Source organism: Stigmatopora argus, chromosome 4 (assembly GCF_051989625.1).
Source record: "Stigmatopora argus isolate UIUO_Sarg chromosome 4, RoL_Sarg_1.0, whole genome shotgun sequence".
Taxonomy (NCBI): Eukaryota; Metazoa; Chordata; class Actinopteri; order Syngnathiformes; family Syngnathidae; genus Stigmatopora; species Stigmatopora argus.
Genome location: NC_135390.1, coordinates 22106698 through 22118828, shown reverse-complemented (window position 1 = coordinate 22118828; position 12131 = coordinate 22106698). Strand labels below are relative to the sequence as shown.

General features: G+C 39.2%; 2 protein-coding genes and 1 non-coding gene across 6 annotated transcripts in view; all 3 read left to right on the top strand.

The window, feature by feature from the left end:
* The first annotated feature begins 532 nt into the window (after positions 1-532).
* nt5c3a (5'-nucleotidase, cytosolic IIIA) lies at positions 533-10452 on the top strand. 2 transcript variants are annotated; one of them, XM_077599629.1, is made up of 8 exons: positions 533-820; positions 4997-5095; positions 5561-5630; positions 5703-5835; positions 7458-7547; positions 7621-7783; positions 7871-8071; positions 9166-10452. In XM_077599629.1, exons 1-8 carry the CDS (start codon positions 683-685, stop codon positions 9265-9267), a joined length of 996 nt encoding a protein of 331 aa, XP_077455755.1. In that variant the 5' UTR covers positions 533-682; the 3' UTR covers positions 9268-10452. The 2 variants fall into 2 exon arrangements, with proteins under 2 accessions (XP_077455755.1, XP_077455756.1); XM_077599630.1 differs by lacking the exon at positions 533-820 and adding an exon at positions 4557-4608.
* Positions 10453-10616: 164 nt separating this feature from the next.
* Positions 10617-10688, top strand: trnap-agg (transfer RNA proline (anticodon AGG)). Its single transcript has one exon. It is a non-coding gene; the product is annotated as a tRNA-Pro (tRNA).
* Positions 10689-11122: 434 nt separating this feature from the next.
* Positions 11123-12131, top strand: part of bbs9 (Bardet-Biedl syndrome 9) — a 70890-nt gene continuing 69881 nt past the window's right edge. For all 3 annotated transcript variants that reach the window (XM_077598271.1, XM_077598270.1, XM_077598272.1), the window contains exon 1: positions 11123-11269. The gene's annotated coding sequence lies outside the window, so the exon portion shown is untranslated. The remainder of the gene's footprint in view (positions 11270-12131) is intronic.

Sequence of the window (12131 nt, the reverse complement as noted above, 5' to 3'; positions counted from 1 at the left end):
GTTCTTATATACGTGAAATATGCGTTAAATTCTACAAAAGTATTTCAACATAATTTAATTGAGTGGCACCGATTAATTGCCTAGCGCCGTCTAGTGTAAAAGATGAGAACTGCAAGAAAATGTAGGTTAACTTTAATATTGCATAAGGCCAATGATATTTTCATAATTTCAAAAACTGCTCTGTGTAATTTGAAAAGCCCATCTGGTGGAAGTACTTATAAAACAAAAACACCGAATGAATTGAAATTCTAATCAAATTCATAACGATTTTACCAGGAAATAGTGCAATAGTGCGCCAAGCTTTGAGCTACACTGTATAAACTTTTTATTTTTAAAGATAATGCACATAAGAATAGTCCTTTTACAGAATTAATACTCAAATTAAATGGTAAAACATTGAGGGGAAACTCGATTTTACGTTTGAGATCGTTCACATTTAGATTACTAGTATAATTATGTAAATATACTACGTTCTCCGAAGTGAGACATCGTCTCAGTAATAGACGATTTCAGTGTGCATGACCGCCCCGGAAGTAGCTCCGCATTGGCACCGGTGACGTTACCGGCAAACCAACCCGCAAGCAGCCAGAAGGGGATACCTGACAGTGTCCGAGGCCAGAAGGGGGACTCACACTCGGGCTCTTCTTGACAGTGGCGGCGGTGGAGCTCCGAGCGTGCCGCCATGGACCGGACGGCCGTCGTCAAAGTGGGTGCCGCGGCCAGCGCGAGCGTGTGCGCCCTGTTCGGCGGCGTCGTTCTGGCCCAATACATCGTCGCCAAGAAAAAACGAGCGGGAAAGAAGACGAGAATCATCGAAATGGTGAGTTTTCAAGCTACATGCTAGTAACATGTTTAGTGACAAGCTAACAGGACGTAGAAACGCCAAGTGTCCGTGACCTTTCTTCAAAATAAAAACACGTGCTAGTTTGGCAGTTTGACCTCCCGTGTTGCAAACGTTCAACTTTTATTTCTGTTTTATTTTTGTGAATGTATACGTATTGTACGAGTAATAGTAGCGAATATTTGTCAATTAAATGACATGGGCTTTAAAAATAGTCAACGTGTTCAAATGTATTTTGTAGGTTATGCGTTTGTTTCCTTGACGGCGACTTTGCGGTGTTCCACGCATGCGCAGGAGACCCCAACAGCAGCTGTTTTAGAGGTCACTTGCAGCATTTAGATGATAAATATTGTAAAATATTCACATGTACTGGTGGCAACTGTGCAATTATGATAGCAATAAATTGTATCTGTACATGAATGTGTTTGTTAGTCAATTACCGTAATATTAAGACTACAAACCGCTGCCCTTTTACCTTGAATTGCGGCTCATTGTGAGCGAATAAAGTTTTTGGTCAGATTTAGTGGGTGTGGCCTATAGTGAAAAAGCATATAAATAGGGGATTTGAGGAGAAACATTTTTTAAAATAAATACTTGAGCAAAGTTAGCAATAGTTATCAAGCAAAAAGAAACAAGAGTCTTCAGGAATAAATAGAAAATAGTACATTTTGAGATAACATTTAAGAAGGAAAGGAAAGTTTAGTTTCCCGAAGAATAACTCAAGATTTCAAATTAGATTTTTTGAAATGCAAAAGGTCACAATGTCATAGTAAGCTAACATCTAATGAAAAATGTGATTATAAAAGTTAGAGTAGAACCAGTTTTGAGCCATGCCTGTTGTTTTTTCTATATGCTCATATATGATTCACGTAGTAGGTATGCGTATCCACCCTGACAATTAAAATCCATGTTTGCGGCACATTCCAGTCATCGGCGGTCGTGCGTTCGCCGACAAAGCCGACTCGTGAAAGAAAAACAAAATGAGCGTACACATTGTGTTCATGTGGCTTGTGCCATGTTTATGCCGCACAAAACACAACAAAACAAAAACACGTTCCAGATGTCTTGCAAAGACAAACAAATAGCTTGTAACAATGATTTCACCAATGCTGCACCTTTAACGACAATATTAATCATCTTTTTGGGGGGGCTGGTACAAAATAACATGGTCACTTGTATTTCCACTCGTTACCTGTAGGGGCAGCATGGAGTCATTTTTCAAAATTGAAGCGCATTTAGTTCAAAAAGTCGCCCAATATTTAAAATCGGGTATTTAAAGACAGGATTACAACCCGGTTCCGCCTCGGCTCGTCCTATCAGCAGGAACAGATGGCAGTTGCCATGGAAACTAGAGCGGCGTCGCCAGGGCAGGTCACAGTGCAACGTTCAATGCTTATACAGTATATTAAACTTCTTGTACTGTATTTAACCTCATTTTCATGACAGGCCACTGACTCATTTGGTAATTATTCACTCATAAACTGAGTCATCAATCATTTTCTACTATTATTGTCGGTAGCGATCGACTGATATGTTTTTTGTGTGTTTTTACGGGGGGTCAGGTTAACGATACTGATTATTAGTAGTTAGAAGAGCAAAGGAAAAATATTTTAATTTTTTTTTCAGATAAGGATTTTCTGTTTTGGATGTGATCCTTTAATTTCCACCATAATTTACTGTAAATCAAAATTATTTCATCATGACATTTTTGCCAAATGTTAAACGCTTGATTTTTTAAATTATTTTTTTATTTTATTTTTTTATTGTAATCCCTATAATCCCAAATTTCTTCCCCAAAAATCTTAACGCTCTTTAAAATTAAATACTTTTTTGGAATTGATGCTCCCACATTAAAAATGTTTTATTTACATGATGCCTACATTTTCACATAAATTAATTTGACATAAAATATCATTTTTATAAGAAAAAACTCCAGAATATCTTCCCCAAAAAATCCTGCAACACCCTTCCCTTAAAATTAAATTGTTTTTTTTTTCGTTGATGCGCCCACATTAGTTCAAAACATATTATCCATTATCAAATAAGACTTAATTTCTCATACATATATATATATTTGAAAACATCTTCAAAATGGCGGAAATTGTCATGGGACTGACTGACTAATGTACTTTATTACACAGCACACCCATCTCATGACTTCAATACTTATTTCCTAAATACTCGGTTGTAAAGTCAACATAACGGCACAAATAAATGCACATTTCAGTTCAACCAAACTCGCGTATTTACGGGTCAAATGACAAGAACGTGATTGGCCGCTCGTTTGCTAGTTAGCGTGGTAGCTAAAACGTTGATGATGAAATGTGACTTTTAAAAGCAGAATGAAAGCCCCGGCTGTATTTCAAATGTTTTTATTTGACGGCTAAATGGGGGAACTGAGTTTATTATGAGCGTGGGTGGAACTTGGCTGATGCAATATGGATGCTGTAAATTGTTGCGTTGTAATTGGAGAGCTTTGACCTACTTTTTAGCTTCAACTCCTTCAACTTATGTATAGCGGCCTTTAGCGTCATGCTATCGAGGTTAGCTAATTCTACCCTAGTGGCTAGTACGATAATACCTCGAATATCGCGGTAATTGAAACATCGTAAAGTAGGGTCACCTCTATTATAACTAGGGGTGAGCCTTCTTTGCAATTTTTCACATTTTTATGAACGTGATATTGTTTTTAAATTATTGCTAGCAGAAAAAAATCGCTAAAAAATGAATTCATGATAATCGAGGGAAGACTGTAGTCAGTGATCTGGGTTCGATCCCAGGTCGGTCCTCGCTGTGTGGAGTTTTTATGTTCTCCCGGGGTTGCGTGGGTTTTCTCTGGGTACTCCAGTTTCCTCCCACATCCCCAAAACATGAATGCTAGGCTAATTTAGCACTCTAAATTGCTCCTAGCTGAGAGTGATTGGTTGTTTGTCTTCTTGTGGCCTGTGATTGGCTGGTCACCAATTCAGGGTGTCCCCTGAATTGTTAGCTGGGATGGGCTCCAGCACCCCTCGCGACCCTAGTAAGGATAAAGCGGTTCAGAAAATGAATAGATGATATTGAGCTTTATTTTTTTTGTACGAGTTGCTATAAATGCTACTAGGAAAAAGGTCCACAAAATCTGCACTGCTGAGGTAGGCTCCAGCACCCCCCGCAAACCTAGCAAGGATAAAGCAGTTCAGAAAATGAATAGATGATATTGAGCATTATTATTTTTTTTGTACGAGTTGCTAAAAAATGCTACTAGGAAAAAAGTTCACAAAATCTGAACTGCCGGGGTAGGCTCCAGCACCCCCCAAAATCTGAATCTGAAAATTCTCTTTATCCACTACAAAATATGTTTTTTTTTTACACTTAATTTCTCTTGTCCTGGTCTAGTCAACACGTCAGCAAAAAAAACGGGGGCGCGTCCCCCTCAAACGAGAGCGGCAACAATAACCCTTGACCCCCGTGACCTTTTGTGACCCGGCTCAGTTATTTATCGCCGGCGTGTGTCGCTTGTTTACGTTTTTGAAACGCCATTGAGCGGGAAAAGTCAAAAGTAGCATCACAACACGGGCAGATTACATTTTTTTATTACCCTCCGCCGCACGTCTTATTTTCAATCTATTTATGCTTAATGGCGTTTGTATGTGTTGGCGTGCTTGTTGTGGGTGTGTGGGAGGGGGAGGCCTTAGGCTCCGCCCCCTTCGTCTGCGCTTATATAAGGGCCGTTTGGCCACGCATTCTTTTCTTCACTCTTGCTTTTCGAGGACTTTGCAGCCCTGGTGAGTAAATACGGTTGTTTTTGGGGGGGAATTTGGTCGCCAGGTGATGGATGGCGTCCAATCGTGCTTTGAATTGAAATGAGTTTGTCTCTAGGGGACGTTCAATCCGTTGGAAATGGAAGTGCTGGTTGCAAATGGACATTCCTCCCGGTTCCAATGGATTGCATTGAAGTGTTAAATATGCTATGAATGAAGCTAACATGTTAGCAAATGTTTGTTTTTGAGGATGGGGAAGACTATATTTATGGATGGACGTCCAATCTAGTCTGGTTTTTGGTCCTTTTTTTACTTTTCAAGTATTTGCAGTACTTTCTATGTTGCAAAACTGAAATGGCAGTGAAACAAACAAACAAACAAACAAGTAAACAAAGATTCTTGTGTCTTGTAGATGCCTCAGTTCGAGAAAAAAACGGTGCACATGAGGGACCCCGAGAGGGTGGAGCAGATTATCTGCGGGCTCATCAAGGGCGGAGCCTCCAAACTCCAGGTGGGTTCAACACTGACACCTGCTGGTCATGATGTGTACTTTAAAACAAAGGTTAATACGAGGGGTTCGGACTGGATTAGAAAGAAATATCACAAATAATAACAAACGAACAAATAAATAATAATGAATAAATAACCAATCAATAAGTACATTTGCTGGACAAGATGACCGCCATTTTGGATCGAATCAATGCGCTTAATGGGCTCTAATAAGCGGAGAACAAAAATTAGATTTTTTAATGCTAAAATAGCTTTCAAATTACATGTTATGCATAGATTAAAAACATGGTTGTTATTATTATTTGGAATGTAGTTTGTCTTCTTTAAGAATGAACATTTTTTTGCATTTGAATAGGCTGTTTATGGGAATATACAGTCCCATTATTGCTTATTTTTATTTTTTTTAAAGGAACTTTATTGCTTATGATTTGTTAACATAATATTCGGGTTTTTATTGGCTCAACAGATCATCACCGACTTCGACATGACGTTGAGCAAATTTGCGATCAACGGCAAAAGGTGTCCGTCATGCCACTGTGAGTAAAATATATAAAATAAAATTAAAAAAGCTCTTAGATGGCCAATATTTTAACGTTTTTTAATTTCAGACATCATGGAAAACTGCAACCTGGTCTCGGAGGAGTGCCGCGAAAAACTGCTGCAGCTGAAGAATAAGTACTACCCCATTGAGATCGACCCAAACCTGACCATGGAGGAGAAGTACCCGTTCATGGTGGAGTGGTGAGTCGTCCGTTGGCTGCCATTGACGGAGATAGACGTAACTTTAAAAGTCTTGAAATTAGTTGATCTGGGATAGACGTCCAATCTTTGGAAAATGTCGGAGAACTTCAGAACTCGGTTCTAAGTCTTGAAATGAGTTGATCTGGGGTAGACGTCCAATCCCTTTGAAGTGGGACGGTGAATGAACCAATGAACTTTCAGAAGGACCTTCAAAGGGATTGGACGTCTATTGCCGTCAATCTGAGGCTGCCAGGATTTTTTGATTGGAGAGTTATCCGATTTCCTCTTCTTCTTTTTTTTAGATAAATATTTTCTTTTATGGACTAGAGCAGGGGTAGGGAACCTATGGCTCGGGAGCCATATGTGGCTCTTTCTATGGGTGCATATGGCTCTTCACTAACCTGTGAAGTAAAATATGGAAATCACTGGTGAGAGAGCTGAGTCCTGTGCATAATATAATTGATACAGACGCTCCCCTACTTACGAACGAGTTAGGTTCCGAGCGATTGTTCATACGTTGAATTTGTTCGTAAGTTGCTCAGTGCTATATTTTGTATTATAATTTATGTTTAAGGCCTATATAAGTATATTGAAGGTTTATACAAGTGCATTTGTATGTTTAAGGCTTGTATAAGTAACACACATTGGTTTGTACTGAAAAAAAAAAAATTAATAAAATGGAGAGAATACATACAGTACTGTATACGTACATACATTAGAGAGAGATTTACTAGAAACTGACCGAAAGAAGCTATCTAATGACGATTGCAGTTTTCTTTTTTTCATCATAAATGATGCGATAGCACTGTATGGCATCATTCAATTGATTTGCAACTTTGTGCAACGTTCAATATTTGGGTCCTGCTGCTCGATCTTTCGGTTTATAAATCGTACTGACGGTCGAACAATTCAATGCCCGTGCAACGCTCACCACTCTCACGCGCATCAAGCTTCGTTATTATTGCCACTCGTTTCAAATGAAATGGCTTGCCTCTTCCTTGCACCTCCCTCAATAGAAGCCTTTCGCTTTTCACCAACCATATTGAATAGTGGATGCACAAGATATTTAATGATCCAAATGAAAAAGGTTCTTTGCGCACTGGAGATACGTTCACGCACTTCCGCATTGCAACGAAGAAGGTAGAGGAAGGTAGATGCTGGGTGAGCTGAGCTCTCACAGCGCCAGGCGTCAGTATTAGCGGCGGAAAGAAGTACTACTCGGAAAAAAATACAAAATCGAAGTTACGAACATTTTTCGACATAAACGCAATTTGCAAACATGTTCGTATGTACCGTTGTTCGTAACTCGAATGTTCGTAAGTAGGGGAGCGTCTGTACCGATTTATTAGCAACAGCATAACAATGTTGTCAAAAGAATTCAGAGACTTTTTGTACTTTAAAAGTGGTGAAATGACAACAACAAAATCACACTTTCATGTATTTTTACTTTTCAATTCTGAGAATGGCTCTCAAGAAATAACATTAGAAAATAGGAATTGTTTAAGGCTCTCTCTGTCAAAAAGGTTCCCGACCCCTGGACTAGAGTCATTTTGGAATTGATTTTTTTCTTTTATTTTGGAGGGGAGGAAAAGGGAAATCAGCGATATTTGATGTCCCGCTAGGTATTTCAAGTCCCACGCGCTTTTGGTGGAGCAACGGATCGAGAAGGACAAAGTGGCACAGGTGGTGCGAGAGTCGGACGCTGCGCTTCGGTAAGCCAACCGGACGTCCGCCATATTTCCCAAGGTGCATTTGTCATTTTAAATATTTTTTTTCCCATTTCAGGGAAGGCTTCGAGCAGTTTTTCGACCGCCTGCACGAGCGCGACGTGCCCGTGTTCATCTTCTCGGCCGGCCTGGGCGACGTTCTGGAGGAGATCCTGCGGCAGGTGGGCGTCTACCACCCCAACGTCAAGGTGGTGTCCAACTTCATGGACTTTGACGACAAAGTGAGTTCTTCAAATGCCTGGTGGGCTGGAAAAAACACTCCAAAAACCCCTCCAAAGTGCTGGTTGAGAACCCTTGATGGTTTTCAGGGCGTCCTCCGAGGCTTCAAGGGCGAGCTGATCCACGTTTACAACAAGCACGACGGCGCCCTGCGCAACACCGACTACTTCAAGCAGCAGAAGGACAATTGCAACATCGTCCTGATGGGAGACTCGCTGGGCGACCTGAGCATGGCCGACGGCGTGCCCAACGTGGAGAACATCCTCAAGGTCGGCTTCCTCAACGACAAGGTACCCCTTTTTTATTTTCACTCATTTGATCATACGCGTATCCTCACAAGGGCGGTGCAACCAATCATAAAGTAGGGTCACCCCTATTATAACTTTTTTTTTCACAGCTGAGTCCTAATAGAAGGAGTGGCTTAAGGTTATGAGTTTGAGTGTGGATTTTCACATTTTTATGAACGCTAAAAAAGCCGCTATTAATTATTTTATGAGCTTTTTAAAACAAAAAAAAATCATAGCAGCATTTTTTTAGCGTTCATAAAACTGAAAATCCATGCTAAAAAATGCCGCTATTAATTATTTTATGAGCTTTTAAAAAAATAATTAATAGCAGCTTTTTTAGCGTTCATAAAACTGAAAATCCACGCTAAAAAATGCCGCTATCAATTATTTTATGAGCTTTTTTAAAAATATTTAATAGCAGCTTTTTTAGCGTTCATAAAACTGAAAACCCACGCAAAAAATGCAGCTATTAATTATTTTATGAGCTTTTTTAAAAATAATTAATAGCAGCTTTTTTTAGCGTTCATAAAACTGAAAATCCACGCTAAAAAAATCCGCTATTTTATTTTATTTTTATGTTTTTTTAAGTTCATAAAAATGTGAAAATCCACGCTGAAACTCATTATTTATTTTTTTAAATAGAGGTGACCCTACTTCACGATTTTCAATTGTTGCGATTGTCTGGTCTACATTAACCGCAATATTCGAGGGATTACTGTACTATATTGTAGGATTTATTTTGGTAATTATTTAAAAAGGTGTATGTAAGAAATGCTTAAAGTGAATATATAGAAATATTTAAAAAAGATTGTTATTTGTTTAAATTTGAACAAAACACCAATTTCAGCAACACGCTTATTTGTTTATTTATTAACTTATTTATTACCTATTTATTTATGTCTACGGTGTCTTTTGCTGTCTGTATTCTCACCCTCTTACTACTGTGACAGGGAAATTTCCCAAATACGGGATGAATAAAGTTATCTAATCTAATATTAAAAAAGATATATATTTATTTTTATTTTTTATTTTTTGCATAACGCGTGTATTGTAGGATTTCCACACTGTAATTTTTTTGTCCTATCCTTCCCTGTCAGGTGGAGGAACACCTGGACAAATATTTGGACTCTTACGACATCGTCCTGGTGAAGGACGAGACCTTGGAAGTGCCCAACGCCATCCTCCAAAAAGTTCTCTAACTTCCTTATACATTTCCCCAACGGACACGTTTTAAATGGACACTCTTCCAATTGTTTTTTGTTTTTGTTTTTTTGTATCCTCTCACTCCGTTTTGGGAAAACCAACCCAACACTGCAGTACAAGTGGACAATTAGACGAGAACAGATGACAAGGTGCTCTTCGTCTAGCTTGAAATGTAAAACAAAAAACCTAAAAAAAAGCACACTTTGAGGTATTCTTGTGGAAAGGAATTCATTCATTCGTCGTTGGAGGAAGTTAATTTTAAGAAAGGGGTGAAAATCCATAGGAAGAATGAAAAGCCACGTTTACTTCACTTGCCGTCAGAATTTCGGAACACGCTCCGCTTAGAAGAACCAGCACTTTATCTTTTAGTTTGCTCAAAAGTGGAAAGAAAAGAGGAAAAAAGCACCAAAGTTAAACCTGAGATCGTTTTTTTCAGTAAAAAAGAGATTTTTTTCCTTTTTAACTCCATGTCTGCCATTGACGGTGATCGACGTCCAATCATGTCAATTTTAAAAACAAAATTTAAGTAAGTTTGTTACTTGTAGACGTCCAAATCATTTTGAATGTGGAGGATGGCAACCAAGGAAAGAAGCCAACCCTCCTACTTCAAATAAATTGGACTTCTAGTGCCGTCAATGGCAGCCATGAGAGTTTAAAAATGTAATGTATTGTTTCTCTGGCTAAGTTTACCCTTCCCATTCATTCGTTTACACTTGTCCGTTGATAGCGCTCATGTCCAATCCATTTGGAGCGGGAGGACCGGACGTCCAGCAACGTCAATGGCGCCAATGACTTAAAAAAATTAAATGTTTTCTTCCTCTGGCCAAGCTGCACCCTCCCACCATTTAGTTCATCCTTAGCAGACGCCCGATCCATTTGAAGAGGGAACCCAACCCTCCTGCTACATATGGATTGGACGTCTAGTCCCGTCAATGGCAGCCATAGTTAAATTTTCCGCATCTTTGTATTGTTTTACATGTGCTGCTATTACCTGCATGTTGCCTTTTCTCGACAAATGAATTGAAGAAAGCAAATCTATTTACAAAATGGTGTCAGTGAAAGAGGGAAAAATGTCATACTGTATCTGTGGAAATAAGTAGAGTCATATGTTGTATTTTTTATAAGCAGATCATGTTTTCTGTGTTGGTGTGAAAATAATACACTTTGTTGTTATGTTAAAACGTGACCTGACTGAGTTCTTTGGGGTGCAATTCACTGAATGGCCTTTGGGGGGCGACAAATCATCCAAAGTGGAAAGTACTTCCAGATGCGGCTGAGAATGATAATGCATATGTGGCAGACGGAGAAACTTGAAAACAAATTGATAGGATGTATTTTAACATGTGGCTCGTTGGTCTAGGGGTATGATTCTCGCTTAGGGTGCGAGAGGTCCCGGGTTCAAATCCCGGACGAGCCCAACTTTTGGCAACCAGAAGACAAGGTTGTCTTATTTAAATCGATATAACTTATAATAAAAGTAGCATTTTCGACTTCCAATCGGATTTGTAACTAGATATTGAATTGATTGCTTTTATTGTCATTGTACAAGTATAATGAGATTTAAAGCTTTCACCACGTAGTGCACAAATAACAACAACAAAGTAGTAGTAGTAGTATAGTTCCTTCCATTCATTTGACAAGTTTTCCTAGTGTTTTAATTTACAACAGAAAGAGAAAAAAGTCTTAATATTACAAGATTCAAATTGTAATTTTGCAAGAAAAAGTCGTGATATAACGAAATTGTAGAGCAATCCTTCTCGCTGATGTCCTGTATACATTTATACCTGTCGATTGATTCGCTATGGAGCGTTGAAAACCACATTTCCCATCATTCACCTCTCTTCCGCACATGCGCACAACCCCCAATACTCCTCCCGGTTTAAGCGTCAGTGCCATGACAACAAGACGATGGCTTCTAGAGCCTCGAATGTGATTTTTTTAGGAGTTAGCAAGGAGTAGCAAACCTACGGACTCGTCGGACGCGTCGTTGGAGAAAAGGTCAGACAGAAATTGTAACTATTTAACGCGCTACCGACTCTCTCGCGTGGGTAGCTAATAACTAGCCTGCCAAGCTCAAGTAAACGCGTTAGCCATGAGCTAATTGACTCGTGAACGCGCCTTGAAGTGAGCGCGTCAGTCGCAAAACTTCTTACTGTGACTTTTTTTCTCCAAGTGCCCAAACGTGGACAGTACGTAAAATGTGTGGAAGCTAAAATGTGACCAAAGTATGATGGACATTTGGACCATTCGTGATAGTCATTAAGTCACGCGTTGTGTTTAAAGCCCTCGGAAAGGATGGGTTAATACATTTTTTTTGTCCTTAAAGGTCATGTAATTGAATAAAAAACGTTTTTTGTAGTATTGTCAAATATCGGGTGTTTTTCCCACTAAGTTAATGAAGAGGTTGTGTCATGAAACATGATTTTTAACGTGTATTTTTAAGTAAAATGAGTGTTAGGTTGACTTTGCCGGATTAGCTGCCTGTTGCACCTGCTCACTCAGCAGCAATCAAGCGGGAGACAAAGCGGCTTGCTGCTCACGTGACTGCTCAAGCCGCTTCCGATTGGTTGGCGGTGTAGGGATGGCAGGAAGTGATTAATAGAACTCATTGCCTGCCATTGACGGTGTTAGATGTCGAATCCTCCCATTTTAAATAAATTGGACGTTTATTATTGTCAATGTCAGGTAATGAGTTACCTTCTACTTTCATTTTGTGAAATATTTTTGTCCGCTTCATCATAAGTGGTCTGTTTGGCGTATGCTTCTGTTAAAGACAACTCAAGAATGTTTATTAATACGCAATAGGTGATTAAATGAGTTGTTGACGTTAGAGGTCAGAGAGAATTTCGACATAGCTCGA